This window comes from Gossypium raimondii, chromosome 8 (assembly GCF_025698545.1).
Source record: "Gossypium raimondii isolate GPD5lz chromosome 8, ASM2569854v1, whole genome shotgun sequence".
In the NCBI taxonomy this organism is placed as follows: Eukaryota; Viridiplantae; Streptophyta; class Magnoliopsida; order Malvales; family Malvaceae; genus Gossypium; species Gossypium raimondii.
In genome coordinates this window covers 1815554-1836829 of record NC_068572.1, presented here as the reverse complement: position 1 = coordinate 1836829, position 21276 = coordinate 1815554, and the positions used below count along the sequence as shown (strand labels likewise).

At 34.1% G+C, this 21276-nt stretch overlaps 5 protein-coding genes across 5 annotated transcripts; all 5 read left to right on the top strand.

Moving 5' to 3' along the window:
* Nucleotides 1-1660: 1660 nt before the first annotated feature.
* On the top strand, nt 1661-5236 carry LOC105790159 (protein APEM9). Its single transcript, XM_012617599.2, has 6 exons — nt 1661-1893; nt 1988-2155; nt 2252-2329; nt 2826-3111; nt 4186-4544; nt 4758-5236. Exons 1-6 carry the CDS (start codon nt 1853-1855, stop codon nt 4873-4875), a joined length of 1050 nt encoding a protein of 349 aa, XP_012473053.1. The 5' UTR covers nt 1661-1852; the 3' UTR covers nt 4876-5236.
* Nucleotides 5237-6224: 988 nt separating this feature from the next.
* On the top strand, nt 6225-9192 carry LOC105790157 (uncharacterized). The gene is made up of 6 exons (XM_012617597.2): nt 6225-6637; nt 6783-6836; nt 7088-7168; nt 7313-7382; nt 7472-7560; nt 8787-9192. Exons 1-6 carry the CDS (start codon nt 6443-6445, stop codon nt 8922-8924), a joined length of 627 nt encoding a protein of 208 aa, XP_012473051.1. The 5' UTR covers nt 6225-6442; the 3' UTR covers nt 8925-9192.
* Nucleotides 9193-9336: 144 nt separating this feature from the next.
* LOC105793062 (receptor-like protein Cf-9 homolog) lies at nt 9337-13764 on the top strand. The gene is made up of 3 exons (XM_012622001.1): nt 9337-9402; nt 9477-9548; nt 12628-13764. Exons 1-3 carry the CDS (start codon nt 9337-9339, stop codon nt 13762-13764), a joined length of 1275 nt encoding a protein of 424 aa, XP_012477455.1.
* Nucleotides 13765-14124: 360 nt separating this feature from the next.
* Nucleotides 14125-14982, top strand: LOC105793060 (uncharacterized). The gene is made up of 2 exons (XM_012622000.1): nt 14125-14532; nt 14650-14982. Exons 1-2 carry the CDS (start codon nt 14125-14127, stop codon nt 14980-14982), a joined length of 741 nt encoding a protein of 246 aa, XP_012477454.1.
* Nucleotides 14983-16503: 1521 nt separating this feature from the next.
* LOC105793059 (receptor-like protein 9DC3) lies at nt 16504-20298 on the top strand. The gene is made up of 6 exons (XM_012621999.2): nt 16504-16707; nt 16755-16899; nt 17359-17685; nt 18401-18689; nt 18829-19220; nt 19397-20298. Exons 1-6 carry the CDS (start codon nt 16504-16506, stop codon nt 20296-20298), a joined length of 2259 nt encoding a protein of 752 aa, XP_012477453.2.
* Nucleotides 20299-21276: the final 978 nt, after the last annotated feature.

The following is a 21276-nucleotide window of genomic DNA, read 5'->3' as shown; positions in this document are numbered from 1 at the left end:
TAGTGTCTGCTTCTTCATTCAATTTCAGCTGCTTTAGGCTTTCCAATTGCTGTAGGGAATGAATGATATGGTTGGTTGGTAGAATGAGATTTCCTCAACTTGCTTTTAGGGTTGAGATAAAAATCAAGAAAATCAAAAATCGATTTGAGTTGTGGCTTTTGGTTTGGTTCCGATTTAGATTTTGTTTTTGGCACACATTAAAAAGAGAATTCAGGTTCAAATCTTAACATTGTTGTGAGGGTAGTTATGAACTTCGAGTAAAATGAAAATAGATATGGATGTACTTCCATTGTTTTAAGATAATATAAAAATGAAATATAGGTAACAAGGATAAATTGGAAGAATTAATAAAAATGTACTATATAAATTACAGGACAATTTATATATATATATATATATATATATATATTCTATGTTATTAGCTTGCATTTTGAATATATAGAATTGGAATTCCGTTAACAAATGCGGAAATGATATTGGTTATGAAAATATTTATATTCATAATTTTTGAGATTGGCATCACATAAAACAACTATTAGAGAATTCAATAAAAATTAAGACCAAGCAAAAAATCAATGTTCCTCAGTTGGCACCGTTGATGTTGCTGTGGGCTTAAAATTTTATAATTCTTTAATTAGACGTGAGGTTGAGATTGGGTGTAATTAGATATATTTCATCTTTCGATTTAAGTTCAAAATTGTAATTATCCAAATTAATCTAGTTTTTCTTTTTTGGATTTATATTTATATTTAACTTTTATAATTTATAATTTATAATAAATATTTAATATTTAATATGGTGAAAACAATTTAAAATCTTACATAAACATTGTTATAAAAAAATCAATAAACTGACAATGAATTTTGATTCAATTTAATTATCATTGATCGTAGTTCAATTTCATTTTTATGGAAAACATAAAATATAAAAATAAACATACCATTTATAATCCCTTTCTAATTATTAAACGATATTTTAGCAATTTTTTCATATTATTTACACAATTTTGATAATTTTTATCCTAAATCTTGAATCTCGAACCTTAAATCTTGAACTCAAATCATGAACCTTAAATCCTAAACATCAAATCCTAAACTTCGAATCATAAACCTCGAACCTTAAATCTAGAATCCTAAATCCCAAACTTGAACTTAAATCTCAGACCTCGAACCCCAAATCGGACCCTAATATTTAAGTTCAGGTTCAAGGTTCATGTTTGAGGTTTTGAGTTTATAGTTTGGGTACGAAGTTCATGACTTAAGGTTTAAGGTTTTAAGATAAAAAAATATTAAAATTATGTGTTAATAGGAAGAGTCCATAAAATATATATTTTTTTGTTCTGGATGTTAGAAAAAGTTAAATTTGAAAAACAATGTTGATTTTAAAAAATATTTAGGGAAATGCATTGTTTTTTTTTTCAATATTTATGGAAATAGATTGATTTTGGACCGAAAAATAAAAAAAATAAAAAAAAGGCTGATTTTGGAAATATTCAGGGCGCTGCTCGTTAACAACCATTTGATATTTGTTGGCAATTTAACGGTTCAAATAGTTCAATGGCTAATTTATAATTTTTTAAAATTGAGTAATCAAAGTATAAATTTACTAATAGTCTTAGAGTTGAGTACAATTTACCCTAAAAGATAATCTGAGGAAGGAAAATGAACGGATGAACCATTGCAAAAAAGAAATCATTTCAATAATTTTAAGTTTTTATTTGTTTATTTGAATCATTTATTCGAATTTAATCAATTCTGATTCCGAGTGAAGATAACTTCACATTTGGGTTAGATTGAATACAAAGCTCGTTGCGTTATCTTCATTTTTACCTTAATTTTATCAGACGCCCAAAATGGCTGACGCAATTTGGGCAGAGATTGAACGCTCCGAAAGGTAATTTCAATGATGAATTTGACAACTTTTGTTTTTAAATATATATTTTTGTGTGACAAGCTACTGATGAATTTGGTTTTGATTGTTGTAATAGCTTCTTGGTTTGCTCCATGTATGAGGAGGCTGCATCATTAGCTTCTTCCATAATAAAGCAAAGAGGCAGTCCCAATGTATCGATTGATGATGATTCTGAGTTTGATTTGTATGAAGCGATGGAGGCTGCTGGTATGGTCTTGGTTCAGTCCTTGAAACAACTCTCCAGGTATAGCTTTGTTTGGTAGGGGGGAAAATTGAAAAAGGAACATGTTATAGCTTTCTTTTTGCTTATTTTAGCTGATTATGATGCTATTCGTTGCAGGACTTCTACAATTCTGAATGAGCTCAAAACGTTATTTGTTTCAATTGAATCAATCCCTGTTCAAGTTCTTCTTACTGGGTAATCCTTTCTTTCTTTTATTCATCTATGTTACCTATGAATTTGTGTTATGCTCTATATTTTTTAATATATATTTTGAGGATTATACCTCAATTCCTATGTATGAATTTAGAGATGATGGAGAGATTAACATAACTATTCACTGAAAACAATTCTTATTTTTGTTTTATATACTGCTTCCAACTTTTTATCCCATTCTGAATCCAGCTTCGTAGGTGGCCAAAAATGTTTAATTTTATCCCTTTTCTTTTATCTCGAACTTTTTTTGTTTTACTATTACTGCCTGATGGGTGTACAGCTTTCATCCCTTCTTTCTTATTTTCTGAGGCTAGTGTTGCTGAGGTCTCGTTTCTGAATGGAAGTTGTATATCCACGCTTACCCGTATTATATTATATAAGTTCTAGTTTCAATGCTACAATAACATTTTTCCTTGGGATAGGCATCCGAACCTCTAGGACAATGGTGCTAAATTTCCTTCCGTTATTGAATCTTCAGGGTATGTTTCCAAATATCAGAAGCTTCAGCTTTAGGCGCCAAAGAGTTTCTTGAGGAGTTTCTTAGCAAGTGGAGATATGTGGATGAACAATGCTATGTTCTTGCTAGTGCTGAAACAAGTTCGAATTTCAAGGGTGGAAGTGATAGCTATTCTGTCTTGGGAGTTGATAAGTATATTGAAGTTGTTGAGTTGTATGCTGTCATGCTTCTGGGAACAGTTTCCAGTGATGTCGATCTTGCAATCTCTTGGGTTGAGCAAACTGCTTTGCCAGAGAAAAACCGACAGGTAATATATGCTTAAGTAGAAATGTCTTAGTACACTGTTAGATTGAGTCTGCGCCTTTTGTGTACATAAATATACTTCATCTAGCTGTTCACAAGTTTTTGGTAGTTGAGATTCAGCATGATTTGTGTTGATGGTGGAGCACTGTTGAGAAGAGCTTTACACAGTGTTAAGTACAACGGTGTCACTCTGCATCAGTTAATTTAGAATTAGCTAGTGGCCTTTTGCGCTTAACATGGTATTAGAGCCCTAGTTCTTTGTTACCTTATTTATTGATGCCAAGTCTTATGCTTAGTTATTTAGTTGTTAATAATGGGCCTACGAGAAAGAGGGAATTTTTATATTATGTTATCTCACATTGGCTAAGTTTCGGATTTGCTATGGCCTTATCTTTAGGTTCTGCCTTTCCATATATTGTTGATTGGTTTTAGGTTCATGCTTAACATTAAGTGGTGTGCTAAGGTTGGTCCTCATGCCCAGACTGTAACTTAGCACATTTCCACTGCTGAGTATCTTAGTTGGGTGCTTGAATAGGCTTTATCTTAGCACATTTCCACTGCTGAGTATCTTAGTTGGGTGCTTGAATAGGCTTTATTTGTTGTTTTTCAGTCCTAACTTCTAGGTTTAAGTTTCAAGATCGTTTTTTTTTTCTTGTTTTAAGAGTCGTGTACATTGAAAATTTCTTGTCTTCATGAAATTGCAAAATTAAGTCCAGTGTCTTGAACATTTTTTCATTGTTTAGTTAGGCTTTGCTTTAAGTCAAATTTGGGCATTTCCTAATTGAATCATTAGGTTCCTAGCTCATACAACTATTTATATGCATGCATCTTTTGTTCCTTTGAAATGCAATCTATTTCATAGGCTGGACTACTTATAGATTTGCATCTGCAAGGAGGTTCTCTCTCACATCATGCAATTTCACACCAGACAAGCTTTAGAACAATTTATTTTCTTGTACTTTGCTTGTCATGGTGTTGGTGGTGCTTGATTTTATTAATTATGAGGGAATAATTTTTGTTTTCTCTTGGAATATACGAGTATTGCACCAACTTACCATCTTTACATGTATTATTCTAGGACCTTTTGAGAAGATTGCACTCCCTATATTCCACAAAGGTAACTCATTTACCACAAGGCTCCTCGTCACATTTGCCTCTGGCAAACCATGAATCTCATTCTTCCAATAAGGGTTCAAATGTGCCTGAGGGGACACCAAAAGGCTTAAAGACCAGCAGCCTGCTTAATGGAGAGAGAGATTCAAAGCAGGCAAATTTGAAACTGTACGGACAATCCCATGGCTTTCTATCTTGGTTTTCTAATATCACTTTGAAGTTCGGTAATCATCGGGTGGTCATATCAAATGGTAAAATCTTGATTGGCTGTCTGGTCCTTCTCGTATACTACATCCTTCGAAGGAGAGGAATTTCTTTACAGAGGTAAGATTGTCTTCTTGTTCTTTTACCCTGAAATATTTGGTCATAACTTTCTGTTGTTGAAGCATACTTAATGTTCTTAATTACGGTCCTAGGTTAGAAATTCATGAATGCCTTTCTGGTAGAGAAAGGGAAATGTGTATATATATATATTCTATTGACAATGAATGAATACATGTATATTTGTATATGATATATATTTGTTGTTGTTTATAGGATTGTTAAGAGACAAGCTTTGTTTGTGAAGAAGTGTTTGGTAGACTTATGGGAACTTGCATTTTCATACCAAGTTAATCCGCTTGCTGCCATTCAACCCTTGTCTGCTGCTACCTGACCTGATGAGATGAAATGAGCCGAGACGAGGTGGGATTTCAAGTTAGCTGTTTAGCATTCAATTATCTTCTGCTGATAATATCCCTCACTCCATACATGCATTGTCTGTTATCATTACTATTATTATTTTGAGCTTTCTAGGTCTGATTGCCTTCAAGCAAAAACAAATAAAAGAAAATAATAATGGGATTTCAAGTTGAGGTTTGAACTTTGATGTAATGGGAAAATTATATTTCATACCTCTTCTATTTATCTGTAAAAGTACCATGGAGGTCCTATATTAAGAAAACTGAATTTTGATGTAGTTGTTAGGTTTTGTTGTACTGTTCTTAAAGGGTATATTGATCTGAAGATTGAGATTAGATGACCAAATTGTAGTGATTGGTTATTGGTGATGGATGATGTTTAAAAATCCGAAAATTGTGGGAGCATTTAGTGTTAGGTCTTTGTTTTGAGCATTGAAGGCAAAGTTTGACATGAAATTCAAAGTTGAAAAGTCAATAGTGTCTGCTTCTTCATTCAATTTCAATGATATGGTTGGTTGGTAGAACGAGATTTCCTCAACTTGCTTTTAGGGTTAAGGAAAAAAAATAAAAAGTCGATTTGAGTTGTAGCTCGATTTAGAATTCATTTTTGGCACACATTTAAAAAAATTATGTACCATCAAAGGAATTTAGGTTCAAATCTTAATATTGTTGTGAGGGCAATTATAAATTTCAAAAAATTAATATTTATGGACCGTAAAATGGAAATAGATATGAATGTCTTTTCTTTATTTTAAGATAAAATAAAATGAAATAAAATAGAAAGAATTGATTTTTTTTGAAATATGTAATAAATATATCTCAAGCATTGGATGAATTAATTTGAAAAATTAATAAAATGTACTATAAAATTACAAGACATTAATTTTGTTTATATTATTAGATTGCATATTTTGCATTATATATTGTTGGTATAAATTTAAAGTTTTACGTATAGAATTGGAACCAATGATATTGGTTATGAAAATATTTTTGAGATTGATATCACATAAAACAAATCTATTGGAGAATTTAATAAATATCTTTTTAGCTTCCTTAAAATTAAGAGAAAATCAAATTTTATAAAACGATGTTGAATTGGCATAATTGATGGTTGGAATTTCACTTTTATGAAAAAACATAAAATTACATAGGAATTTCAGTTTCTTTAATCTAAAACAAACCCTATTTCTCCTAATAAAATATAAAAATATTTAACCAATCACTTACAAATTTTCTATTTATTTTTATTAATCTATTTTGTTTCCTTTTCACCCACGTTGTGGGTGTTGGAAAATATAGTATAAAAATAGTTTCCCCTAAAAATAAGAATGGTGAAATAAAAGCAAGAGGAAGACTCTAGGTTTCAACTTAAAAAGCCATAATACTGGAAGAAGCTTCCAGAAAATCCTATTTTGAATGAATCTTAAATAATAAATAAATCTTCCCTTCTTTTCCATTCTCCGATTCATCCTTCCATCCAGCAAATCTTCAATTAAATTCGGCGATAAGTTGATTGGATCCATACCATTGGCATATAAAGAGATGGAGAATGGAGGAGTAGAGAACGCCCACGCCCACGGCGACGGCAACGGCAATGGGCAGGCGGCGTCGTATACTTATTGGGTGAGAGAAACGACGGCGGACGCTGCTCCGCTCCCTGTTCCTAAGAAGCTCACTGCTCAAGACGTCCTTTCAACTCAATCTCAGTCTACATCTCTTGGTTCTGTTTGGAATAAGGTAATGCCTTATTTATTTTTTAAAAATTTGCATTTTCTATGCTCATGTTTGTGATCTGATCTAGGGTTTTATTAATGGGTATTTCAGATTTTCGTACATTTCAATGATTTCGTTTAATGTTTTTTTTGGTCCTTGTTCACCATAGGCTGGAACTTGGGAGGAGAAAAACCTTAATAACTGGGCTACTCAAAGATTAAAGGTCTATATTCAAAACCCTGATTTTTGATATACATAATGTATATGTGTTGAGGGGAGGTTGGTCTCGGACCCTCAACGGAAGGTATTGTCCTGTGGTGGAGTTCTGTCTCCTGTAATCCAAGGAGAGCCCAAAGGGCTTCACAGAGTTAGGAAGACAATACCTTTCGTTGAAGGTCTGAGGCCAACTTCCCCTCAACAATACGTATGTTTAAAAGCTTGAGATGTACTGAAGAACCCAGTTTTATTTTCCAGGAATTGCTTAAATCTGTGGGTTCATTGGATTTATCTTGTGGCAAGGCTGAAATTTCTGATGTAACCAAGTGTGTTGGCGATGTGAGTTATTTTTCTTACTTCTATTTGTGTTTTTGTCTTATAATGTTATTTGACTCCATTGATGTAAGCTTAACTAAACTATAGCTATGTCTGTATACATAGATATTAACCTTATTTTATGGGGAATTTTTCTTGTTTGAGCAGGCATTTTTGGTGACTGTACGAAACAAGAAGCGTGTTGGCTATACGTATGAGTTGACATTAAAAATCAACGGTAAGTGGGTCTAAATATGGTGTTATGCTTTTGCTTTCTAAGCTTATTTATCACTTTGTTGATCAAATTGGGATCTAAATGGAAATCAGGGGAGTGGCATCTACTGGAGGAGAAGAAGACGGTTAAGGGCCATATTGATATCCCAGAATTTTCTTTTGGTGAGCTCGATGATTTGCAGGTATGCTTGAATTGAGAGATAACTATTTGGTTTAGAAGAGAGAGGATAAACTTGTGGAATAGATCTTGGTATACCTAAATGCAAACATGTTATGATGCATGGGCCTATGGTATAAATTCTATGACATGTTATGATGGATAGGCCTTTGGTATAAATTCAATGACTGCCGGTGCTAGGATAGTGTTTACTGTAGAATATGTCTCTTACATGAAATTGCCAAGTGACAAATATATGGCATAAACTAATGAACCAAAGAATTGGTGTTGCTGTGGCTGTTTTATTGTAGAAAAGGAGGTTGGAACAAAATAGTGAGAAGCATAATGGTGGGAATTAATGAGAGAAATTGAAACAATAAACCAGTAGAGTATACTATTGAATTTGAAAAAAAAATTGACCAAATATTAATTCTAACTGATAGAATTTACTGTTTTAGGTATACTTAAAATATTTGGATACTACACATGATTTGAAGAAAAGTAGAATACAATTAAAACCCCAACATAATATAAACAAGGTTAAAATATGCCATAAGTCCCTCTACTCTTTTTAGATTTGGAATTGAGTCCCTGTACTTATATTTTTAGGAATTTAGTCTTACTTTTCAGAATTCAAAATTCAGGTCCAACTCTTAACATTGCTAAAATTGTTTTGTTAAATTCAGGTTCATTACAACGTCATTGTCTTGGTTACTTGGTAGTCATTGTCTTAGTTACTTGACTACCAAGCGAGTTTTTTTTCAAAATGTCTCATTGTCAAATTTAACAAAGAAAAATAGAGTTAATTATTGGACCTGAATTTTGAAATCTGAAAAGTAGATGATTAATTTTTGAAAATAAAAGTATAAGGACTAGATTCCAAATTTGTGAAGATCACAAAGAGTTATGGCATATTTTAACCTATAAACAATAACATGAACTTTATATAAATATAGGAATGCGTCAATAGCTATATAATACGAACTGTTAACGTGATAAAATATGTAGTATAAATATATCACGATTATGACTAGAATGCAATAAGAATACGTGATTTGTAGGTGTAGGTTTAGGAGAGAACATGATATTTTGAACCCTAAAACCAATCTTAGGGGAGGGCAATTGTTTTCATTCCATAGTTATATGTTAGGCAAATAGGCATTGGTAATCTATCGACTTTTTAGAACCATAATAGAGCTTGGCAGAAATGACTGAAACTAACTAAAATTTTTCCGTTTTGGATAATTATAGATGGCAGTACAGCTTAGTGAAGAAAAGGATTTCGTGCAGCAAGACAAGCAGCAGATTATCCAGGACTTGAAGAAGCGGTTTTTGCAGCCCGTCCGGGAGAAATTGCTTCAATTCGAGCAGGAACTCAAAGATCGGTAGCGAGGGTTTGAGTTTGGTTTCATTTAAACTTTGGGTTTTGATGAAATTTATTATTAGACTGCAACTGTAACTGTATTCTTCTGTCATCTGTTGTTAGCCACTGCAATTTTATTGGAATTTTATGTAAGGGGACATAAGATTGTTAAGGAGCAAATTGCTTCGCTGATAAATGGTTTAAGTGTGCCACTACTGTTTAGATCAAAAAATAGTATAGCTTGCCTGCAATGGTAGCTGTTTAATTGAAATTCTCCACATATTTTTCATAGTATGTTTTCTTTGCACTTAGAAACATCTGTTGTTGGTGGAATCAGATCTGTCGATTGGATTGAGAATGGATTCAGAATTGACTGGTATATCAATTCAAATAAAGGGATAGTTGGATTGATTCTAGTTTTCTCGGCTTTTGTTTTAAATGCTTGGCAAGGACACTGCACAAGGCAGTGCACTGTTGCCGTTTGGCCCTGAAGGCTTGAACATGGTGATGTTGGTTGAGTTGCATCGAACCGTCGCAGGTTGGTTGTTGATGCCCTCTTGAAGATATTGGATCTACAGCCGTCGAGGGGAGTCGACGGTCTTGGTGACTCTGTCCTAGGCTTTGGCCACTCCTTGGTGGTGGATTTGCCGGTAGTTTATTTGTCAGCTCTTTTGGATCTATTCTCTCCGGTCATCCCCTCCCTACCCATTGCAAGCAATGGTGGCTGCAATGGTAGCTGTTTAATTGAAGTCCACATAATTTTCGTAGTATTTCTTTTTTTTGCACTTAGATTCATCTGTTGTTGTTTGGAACCGGACCATGGATTAAGAATTGATTGGTGTATCATCAATTCGGATGAAGGGAATTTCATTTAAAAAAAAAAGAACCCTTTGGTGGCATTGGATTTTATAAGAAATGGAATTTTATTGTAAGCATGGCAATGGGTTTTAGAAGGTTTCCATTGAGCTTGTATACCAATTTACAACTCCATTGGATGCTTGTATTTCATTCAACATGGATATAATTAATTTGGGGTTTGAGGAAAAAAATACCTATAGTCATTTTTAATAATAAAAAGATGGCGAAAATTGTATTAGATTTTTACTTTAATTACACCCCACTCCTTGTAGTCTTCAGACTTTTAAAATTTAGTACCTCTGTTTTTCTAATTTGAAAATTAAAGTCTAATTAACAACACTATTAATGAACTTCGTTTAATTTGATTTAAAAATTAAAGTCCAATTAATAACATATTCAAATTTAATAGAAATAAATTAACATTGTTACAATTGGACTTTAGATGATTAACTTCTAGGAATTAAAAGTAGAGAGGCTAAATTAAAAAGAAAAGTGTACAAGGACTAGGGGCATTATTATACCTAAAATTTTAAATATCAAATAAATAGAAATGTATAAAAATATTTTAAAAGCGATAAATTGTTATTAAGCTTTTTTTTTTCTAACAGGGTGTTTTTTTAACTAATGCGATTCCACTCGATACACATTGGAGGGACCAATAAATTTTTTTTTTGTATTTTTCTTCCACCGTGTATACTCATATTTTCATGGGTTTTTTTAGAAATACATACCGGTGCTACTTGACACAGCGGCTGCACAAAAAAATTATTTTTTTAAACCTTATTGATTGTTGCATGATTGGACGAAAAGTGGGGTGGTGCCGCCGGTGTGTCAAATGACATCGAGGAGCACTGTAACAAATGTCTCATTTTCATAATTAATTTGTTCCCACCTCATTTTTGTAATTAATTAATTTTTTTAATATCATTTTTATAAAAAAAGCCTTATTTTTTGGTACAAAATGAAAAGTAGACAATGAAATGGGAAATCAAAAAAAAAAAAAATGTAAGTCCTAATGTCTAAAATAAGATAGACTTTTGTGCTACAATTAAGATGTGGTTAATTTGAAAATGATTATTGATGTGTGAACGTAACAACGAAAAGATTAGAGATGAAATTGACGAATACCATGGTCATTTTCGTATTTATGGACTTTGATTATTGATGCAATGGCTTTGGTATACCACCACAGGATTTACACATGAAATTACAGCCACTGCCATTCGCTCTATTCACATGGTTTTTCTGAACTATGGATTTTTGTAACTATGGTATGCCATGTTTTAACTAGGATACATTCAATATTCCATCTTCGCCCACGAGTTACAACTCAGCTGTCTAATACCAATCCCTTTCTCATATCTCTCTATACACATTGATAATACAGCCACTGCCATTCTCTCTATTCACATAAAACTATACCTTTAATTTTTGATGTGTTCATTGGACAATAAAAGAAAATAATGTTTATAACTAAATATAAATCTTAAAACTATGAATATTTAAAATTGAATAAAAAAGTGTAAAATTATTTATGAAATACAATAATTTATTGTTAAATTAGGTTTAATGGTTTAATTCTATATCCGTTTTATGATTCGTGTTCGAAGTTCATGGCTGTTCTTCAAAAAACGAAAAATCAAAAAAATATGCAAGTCGTATTGACAACTAAAATGGGATAGACTTGAATGGTACAATCAAGACTTTTTTTTTTCTTTATGTTCACTCTATAGTGCTTTAAGTATATATGATTTCGATTTTTCATGGTTAATATTTATTGTAATTGAAGCACGATCTTTTTATAAAATATAATGGTTAATTTAATCATATTAAATTTTATACATGGATAATCCTTTTACAATTTATGAATAATGTTTTTTAAATAAAAATATTAATAAAGTTAAATCTGTTATTAGATAATAGAAAAGCCCATATTAGACTTTGTTAGTAAGTGAAAAGAAAGAGTGACTAAAATATTTAATTAAGAAAATTGAGTGATTAAATCGAAAAAATTAATAGTTTGAGCGACTATTCTTGTACATTGGTGAATATTTTCTTGTACGGTTGAGTGATTAAGCATGTTCAGTTTCCTTAGAAGAGATTAGAATAAATAAATTGGGGGTGTTGTTAATTTAGGAGATGATATGAGTGGCTGTGTCTTCATCATAATTTCTAAATTTGTATTCGTGGGTATCGTGTAATTATGATTAATATTGATAGTAATTGAAGTATTAACTAAGTTGAAAAATGATAATACGAGGCGCGCTAAGTTTTCAAACTTGGATTCCATTATTAATGAATTACCCTTGCATTTGAATGTGTGATATTTTAGTTTTAAAGGTATGATGTAAAAATTAAAGTCTAATTTATAACAAATTAAAAATTAAAATAAATCAATTTACAATATTATCAAACAGACTTTAATTTTAAATCAAACAAGTAGAAAGACTGAATTTTTAGAATTAAAACATAGGGACTAAATTTCAAAAATTCACAGGGTACAGAACTAGTGACATTATTAGACCACAAGTTTTTAAATATCAAATTAATAAAAAAAGTATAAAAGTATTTTAAAATATGATAAATTATTTGTAATTCAATTAAGGACTTGGTTGTTGTTATAATACATACCCCTTTGTTTCTTAACTTTGTACTTGTTTCTTTTTTGGAGAAAAAAATATATGGGAAGCCTTTGCCTGGTTTTGGTGGTCTTGCAACTTTCATGGACTTTGTGGTCCTCTGTTCCTCCTCCATCCTCTCATTTATGTCTCCCACATCAAAGAGATGGTTTGCTCCATTTTAATACCACCATGTCTGTTGATTGTGATTTGAACCCTGATGGTGATAATAAAGATCCTTACCCCAGGATAGACAGAGTCATGGAACAAAAGCATTGATTGTTGTTCATGGGAGGGAGTGAAATGCGACCACGTGACTGGTCATGTAATCGGCATCGATCTTAGTCAGAGTTGCCTTGTTGGTTCTCTCTTTGCAAACAACAGCCTCTTTCAACTTCAAAACCTCCAATGGCTTGACTTGAGCTACAACTACCTCGAAGGCTCTCTTCTTGAGAACACTCGCAGCTTGTTTCATTTTCATGGACTACGACGACTCAACCTTGCTGGGAATGGTTTCGATGGCACCATTTCATCAAAGTTATTTAGTCAGTTGGTGAGTTTAACCCATCTTAATCTTTCTGATAATGCCTTCTCTGGCTTAATCTCGCATCAAATCGGTGTCTTGTTAAGTTTGGTTTCACTTGATGTTTCCATTTCTGAATTGAGATTTGATGGCCAAGGTTTCGACTTGCTTGCAAGAAACTTGACAAAATTAAGAAACCTTGTGCTTGACTATGTAGATATGTCTGATGTTGCACTTACTTCCTTTCTAAACTTGTCTTCGTCCCTTGAACATTTGAGTCTCTCACATTGTCAATTACATGGGGAATTTCCAACTCAAGTTTCTCAGCTTCCAAACCTCAAAAATTTAGATTTAAGTGAGAATGAAAATCTCACAGGTTATCTCCCTAACACAGACTGCAGTAGTGGCCTTGAGTTGTTGGACCTTTCCCATTGTGGTTTTAGGGGGCCAATTCCAGCAACATTTGGAAATCTCACTAAAATCATTTCCGTTTATTTACAAGGAAATTCGCTTGAAGGACAGATTCCAGATGTTTTTAGAGACCTTAGAAAATTAATTTCTTTGAGCTTTTCTTCATGCAATTTGAGTAGTCCACTTCCGACAACTATCTTCAACCTCACAAAAATTACCTATTTGGATTTGTCAAAAAACCACTTGGAAGGTCCCTTTCCAAATTATGTTAGTGGGCTTCAATTTCTAGGGAAACTTCGGTTATTTAATAACTCTATAAGTGGTGGAGTTCCTGTTGAACATGGACTGCAATGTAACAAAAGGCCAGAAAGCAGACTAGCAGCTGCAGCAGACCAGCATTCGAGCAGGACTAGAAGCAGCTTGTTTCTTTTGTTTACTTTTTGTTTATTTTTGTAATGCTATTCAAGCTAAATGCAACTAGCTTTTAGAGTTGTTAGGATTTGAATTTGATAGATGTAAAGGCTGAATTATTCAACTCTTTAATTTGTATTATTTTGTATTGCAAGTTACTAAAACTGATGGGAGCAGTTACAAATGTTAGGTAACTGTCATACTATTTTTGTAACATCATATATTTCAAAGTTTCAATGAGAAGATTGATTTTTTGCTTCATCGGTTACTTTCTGTTCTTGGTCATTTTCATCTTTGTTTTGTTTTGCTGCTGCCATTTATCCAACAAATGGTAATCAGAGCCTCTTATCTTTGAGGACCTCTGTTGTTTAAGTTTTAGTTTTCAAAAACATTTGGATAGTCAAGATGAAGACATATCTCCAAGCACTTGACCTCTGGAGTGCAGTTGAAAGTGATGTCGAGCCACCACCATTAAGAGCAAATCCTACCATTGCTCAGATCAGGCAACATGGTGAGGAACGAGCCAAGAAGCACAAAGCCATGGCCTGTCTGCAGAATGGTGTGTCTGATGTTATCTTTACTCGCATCATGGCCTGTGATTCTCCTAAGCAGGCATGGGACAGGTTGAAAGAGGAGTTTATGGGATTTGACAAGACCAGGCAGCAACAAGTCATCAACCTGAGAAGAGAGTTTAAAAACTTAAAAATGAAGGAGTCAGAAACTATTAAACAGTATTCTGACAGGATAATGACTACTGTCAATAACATAAGACTCCTAGGAGAGGATTTTAGTGACAGTAGAGTGGTTGTGAAGGTGGTTACCACTCTTCCAGAGAGGTTTGAATAAAAAATCTCCTCACTGGAGGACTCGAGGGACCTCACAACCATTTGCTTGTCTGAATTGGTTAATTCTCTTTATGCACTCGAGCAGAGAAGGGCTAGCAGACAAGAGGAGAACCTTGAAGGAGCCTTTCAAGCAAAAGCCATAGTAGGTTCTAGCTCAAATCAGAGAGATAAGAAACCTTGGTTTGAAAGAAAGGATAAAGCCAAGAAAGAAGTAAACAGAGAAGCAGGCAGAAGGAGGTTTCCACCATGCATTCACTGCAAAAAGACCAATCATTTGGAGAAATTTTGCTGGACCAGACCAGACATCCAGTGCAAGAACTGTAAGCATTATGGCCATCATGAGAAGATTTGTAGAAATCATGACAAGGCACAAGCTCAGCCAGTACAAGCCAAGACTGCTGAGGATATGCAAGCTTAGGAGGAGCATGTGTCCACTGCTTCATGTTTTGCAGTCAACAGCAAATGTAGTTGGCTTGTGGACAATGGTTGCTCACACCACATGGCTGCTGATGAGAGCTTGTTCAAGAATCTTGACAAGAGTTATGTCTCGAAAGTTAGGATAGGCAATGACAACTTGATTGAAGCAAAGGGCAGAGGTAATGTTGTGATCAACACTGGATCAGGTAACAAAGTTATCTTAGATGTGCTTTATGTGCCTGAAATTGATCAGAACCTTCTTAGTGTAGGCCAGTTAGTCAAGAAAGGTTATTCACTAGTTTTCAAGAATGATTCTTGTGTTATAATTGATCCTCATGGTAGGAAGATAGTCTCAGCACCTATGACAGATAAATGTTTCATGCTGGATGTGAGTCAGCTTGAGAATAGTGCCTATACAAGCTCAGTTGATATTACTGATCTTTGGCACAAGAGGTTTGGCCATGTTAGTCTCAAGTCACTCGATTTGTTGCACAAAATGAGTATGACAGAGGACATGGTTAAGGTTAATGCAAGTGAATCAGTTTGTGAGGTGTGTCAGCTTGGTAAACAGGCTAGGTTGCCTTTTCCAGCAAACCAGGCATGGAGGGCTCGAGACAGACTTGAGCTGGTGCATTCAGATGTCTGTGGACTAATGAAGACACCTTCTTTGAATGACAGTAAGTATTTTATACCGTTTATTGATGATTTGACCAGATTTTGCTCGGTTTATTTTATGAAACAGAAGTTAGAGGTGTTTGAAATGTTTGCAAAGTTTAAGGCTTAGGCAGAAAATCAAACAGACTGCAAGATTAAGGCCTTAAGGACAGACAATGGTTCAGAATACTTGTCTGAAAGATTTCAGAAGCTATGTGAGCAGGTTGAAATCCATCATCAGCTGACCACAGTGTACACTCCTCAACAAAATGGAGTGAGTGAGAGAAAGTACAGGACAATAATGAACATGACCAGGTGTTTGTTGTTCCAAAGCAGGCTTCCAGGAATCTTTTGGGCTGAAGGTGTCAATACTTCAGTATATTTGCTCAATAGGCTGCCAACACATGCTGTGAAGGACAAGACCCCTTTTGAAGCATGGTATGGTTTCAAACATGTTGTTTCACACTTAAAATTGTTTGGCTGCATATGTTATGTACTTGTAACAGCAGAAAGAAGGACCAAACTTGAAAAGAGGTCAATTGCTGGTATATTTGTTGGCTACAGTAGCTATAAGAAGGGCTACAGTATATTTATTCCCTCGACCAAGAAAATTTTGGTAAGTAGGGATATTAAATTTGATGAAACGAGGTTTTGGGACTTTGATGGTTCAGATATAATTCAGTTTGAAGAAGAGAAAGATGACAGTAATCTAGAATTGGCAGAAAGTGAAGCCAGTAATGCCAATGTTGATGATACTCCTGTGAGAGGGACAAGGTTCATTGTTAATATCTATCAGAGATGCAATGTAGCCATTACTGAACCCATAAACTATGAAGAGGCTGCTAGAAGCAAGAGCTAGAAGAAAGCTATGGAGGCTGAAATTGATATGATCCACAAGAATGACACTTGGGATCTAGTGGACAGACCAGAACAAAAGAAAGTCATTGGTGTCAAGTGGGTTTACAAGGCTAAGTTCAATACAGATGGCTCTTTAAATAAACATAAGGCTAGGTTTGTGGTGAAAGGGTATAGCCAACAGTTTGGCATTGACTTTGAGGAAACTTTTGCTCCAGTAGCAAGGCTAGACATATAAAGTTGCTGTTTGCCTTGGCTGCACAGAAACAGTGGAAGGTCCACCAGCTTGATGTCAAGTCAGCCTTCTTAAATAGCTTTCTTAAAGAGGAGATTTATGTTGAACAGCCTGATGAATTTAAAGTTCAAGGAAAGAAGGACAATGTTTATAGGCTGAAGAAGGCACTTTATGGTTTGAAATAAGCTCCTTGAGCCTGGTATGATAGAATTGATGAATATCTGTCTAAACTCAGCTTTGAGAAAAGTTTGAGTGAACTAACTTTGTTTGTGAAAAAGTCTAAAGATGAGACACTGTTGATAGTTTCAATATATGTGGATGATTCGTTGGTGAGTGAAAGTAAAATTGAACTGATCCAAGAGTTCAAAGAGAAAATGTAAGTCATGTTCGATATGACAGACTTGGGAACTATGAGCTATTTCCTTGGTATGGAAGTAAGTCAGATTGATCAAGGGATTTTCATCAGTCAATATGCATTTGCCTAAAAAATACTCACTAAATTCCACATGGAAAATTGTAAGCCAGTGAGTATACCTCTGGTCATGGGACAAAAGTTGAGCAGCTTTGGAAATAAAGAAAAATGGGATGAAAGGGAGTATAGAAGTTTAATTGGATGTTTGCTATACTTAACAGCAACTAGACCTGATCTTATGCACTCGGTTAGTTTGCTATCTCGTTTCATGCATAGCTGCAACACATCACATTTAAAGGCAGCAAAGAGAATCCTCAGGTATGTCAAAGGAACCTTGAAGTTTGGAGTGATGTTCAAGTCAGGGAGTAAGCTAAAGTTAACTGGCTACTCAGACAGTGACTGGGGAGGTTCGATTGATGATATAAGGAGTACCTCAGACTACCTTTTTTCACTTGGTTCGGGAGCTTTTTGTTTGAGCTCTAAAAAACAACAAACTGTTGCTCAATCAACTACTGAGGCAGAGTACATAGCAGCAGCTGGAGTAGTAAGTCAGACAATTTGGCTTAGAAAATTGTTGTGTGATTTGAATGAGGAGCAATTTGAACCTACTGAGATTATGGTTGATAATTAGTCAGCAGTAGCTATCTCCAAGAATGCAGTTTTTCATGGCAAAACAAAACATTTTAAACTTAAATTCTATTTTGTTCGAGAAGTAGTGCAATCAAAGGATGTAAGTCTTGCACATTGTAGCTCACAAGACCAATTGGCTGACATTCTCACAAAGCCTCTTGGTGCTATGAGGTTTGAATTTCTTAGAGATTCGGTTGGTGTTTGTTGCCTACAGTCCAAGGAGGAGTGTTGAACATGGACTGCAATGCAACAAAAGGCCAGAAAGCAGACTAGCAGCTGCAGCAGACCATTCGAGCAGGACCAGAAGCAGCTTGTTTCTTTTGTTTACTTTTTTTTTATTATTTTGTAATGCTATTCAAGCTAAATGCAACTAGCTTTTAGAGTTGTTAGGATTTGAATTTGATAGATGTAAAGGCTGAATTATTCAGCTCTTTAATTTGTATTATTTTGTATTGCAAGTTACTAAAACTGATGGGAGCAGTTACAAAATGTTAGGTAACTATCATACTATTTTTGTAACATCATATATTTCAAAGTTTCAATGAGAAGATTGATTTTTTGCTTCATCTGTTACTTTCTGTTCTTGGTCATTTTCATCTTTGTTCTGTTTTGCTGCTGCCATTTATCCAACAGTTCCATCTCGGCTATTTACTCTGCAATCTCTTCCACTCTTGGACCTCCGTTATAACAAACTAGTTGGTCCGATTGATCAAATTCAGAAGCCTAGTTCCATCCAAGAGGTTGATTTGAGTTATAATAACATTGGTGGTCCAATACCAAATTCCATTTTTAATCTTTTGAACCTTACTAGGCTTGATTTGTCATCAAACAACTTGAGTGGTCCAATACCAGGTTCCATTTTTGATCTTGTGAACCTTTGTTCACTTTATTTGTCACCCAACAATTTGAGTGGTGTGATCAAGTCAGATATGCTTTCAAAACTAACAAGTCTTGAAATTCTTGATGTTTCAAGTAATAGTTTATTATCATTAAGCAAAAGTGGTAATGATGTGAACTATTCTTTCCCCCCAGCTTAAATATGTGATATTCTCTGGTTGTAGCGTAAGGCAGTTCCCGAATTTCTTTCAAACATCGAAGTTGTGGGTTTTAGATCTTTCCAATAACATGATTTCTGGTGGAATTTCTAAATGGGAAGCTGAAGGGTGGGAAGGATTGTTATCCTTGAACCTTTCTCATAACATTTTGACAACTTTGGAGCAATTTCCGGAAAATAATTTGAGATTTCTCAACCTTCATTCCAACTTGCTTCAAGTATCAATTCTCTCAACTTGCTTGAATCCTCAAATTCCAATTTCAAAGGAGTTGTCAATGATCATCATTTCAAAGAATAAATTCACAGCAAACATCCCTTCTTCTATTTGCAATTTGAGTCGGCTTAATGTTCTGGACTTGCCCGAAAACAACGTGAGTGGAACTATTCCTGATTGTCTTGGTAATTTTAGCTATCTCGAGTTATTGGACTTGCAAAGTAACAACTTCATTGGCAAGATCCCTAATTCTTTGTGAATAATAATGAGTTGAGCCATCTTTTACTCAATGACAATCAATTGGAAGGATTAGTGCCACCATCTTTGGCTAATTTTACTTCATTGGAACTTTTAAATTTAGGGAACAACAAGTTAACGGATAGGTTTCCCCGTTGGTTAGATTCGATTCTAAGTCTGCAAGTTCTTATCTTGAGATTTAATAGATTTTATGGATCTCTACCTCATTCCATTGCTTCTTCTAGCTTCTCTACATTGCGAATAATTGATCTCTCTGGAAATAAGTTCACGGGCACATTGTCCACGAAACTCTTACAAAATTTGGGAGCAATGAAAGATAAACCTAAAGACTTGTTATACTCGCATTTCCTTGGTATTAATAATGACATTCCTGTGAATGTGACAACGGAAAGATTGGAGATGGAATTGACAAAGATCTTAGATATTTTCGTATCTATGGACTTGTCAAACAACCAATTCTGTGGAAAAATTCCCAAGGACGTCGGGCAATTTATTTCCTTGCAAATGCTCAACTTCTCTCACAACAACTTTTCGGATCCTATCTCAACATCGTTTGGAAATTTGGTAGCACTTGAATCATTGGATCTTTCATCAAACAAGCTCAGTGGCAGGATTCCTTCTCAAATGATGAAGCTGACATTTCTTGAAGTATTGGATCTTTCAAACAACAATTTTATTGGACAAATTCCTCATGGGAATCAATTCGATACGTTTGATAATGATTCCTATAGTGGTAACTTGGGATTGTGTGGGTTACCATTGTCCAAGCAATGCGTCGACCATGGGAATGCTGAACTAAGTCTACCATTGGTGGTGGAACATGAAGGTTCTGAAATACCCTTCTTTTGGCAAGTTGTAATGATGGGGTATGAAAGCGGAGTGGTGCTAGGATTGAGCCTAGGTTACATTGTGTTCACAACTGAAAGACCATGGTGGTTTGTTAGAAAGGTGGAGAGACAGGCAATACAATTTCATAAGAAACTAGCTCTGCATCCAACATCTTGAGTGGGTGAGATTCTTTTCTAACAAGCATTTCATAAGTTTAATCTTTCTTAGTCTAATATTTAAGTTAAAACATGTTTTTCTTTCTTCTATTTTTGTAATTTGTGATAGCGGCATTGGAACTCAGGATTGAATCGGATGGGAAGATTCAACACGTTCAGTTTCCTCGGGAGCGATTAGAATAATTTAGCGGATGATATGAGTGTTTTTATGTTCATCATAATTTCTAAATTTGTATTTGTGGGTGTTGTGTAATTATGTTTAAATACTCCATAAACTTAAACTGTACGTGAAGCAAATATTACTGTATCTGTTAAATTCTTATTGTATGAATTCCAATGCTAAATTCTTGTTGTTATGATGGAGTTCAAATATGAATTTTGTTAATCAATGGAAGTCGCATTTTACAAGTAATAGTAAATTATAAGATTTAAATAGTAGATTTGTTTTTCTTTTTACTTTCAATTCTTTTTACCAATAAAAAAATCAAGAATACAACAAATTTTTATTTTTAATTTAAAATTTAATTTTTTTATGAATAATTCAATCTATCAAAATAAAAATCTAGACATTCACTGCAGCTTTTGGCTTATCTTTGTCTTTTGCAATGTTTTCTTCCTACTAGTTTTGTATTTTCCATGTCAATTTTATAATTTATGCAAGAGAGTGGATTTTCTACTAGCTTTTGTATTCTCTCCTTAAGGCAGAAAGTAAAACCATCTTTCTTCTACGTACTGTTAATATGGATAGTTATATATACAGTGAATGAATCAACTTCCATTTTACTTTTCTTAAATGCAGGGGACCAACTTGGTTGCCCTTAGCAAAATTTGATTATTCTTCCTTTTTCTTTAAAAAAAAACAAAACATAACAAATTTTGCTAGTTGTTGGAGCTAGGGTCAATTCCAGCATCATTTGGAAATCTCACTCGTACCATTCCAATAACTATGTTAAACTTCTGATTCACGGTCCAACCAGTT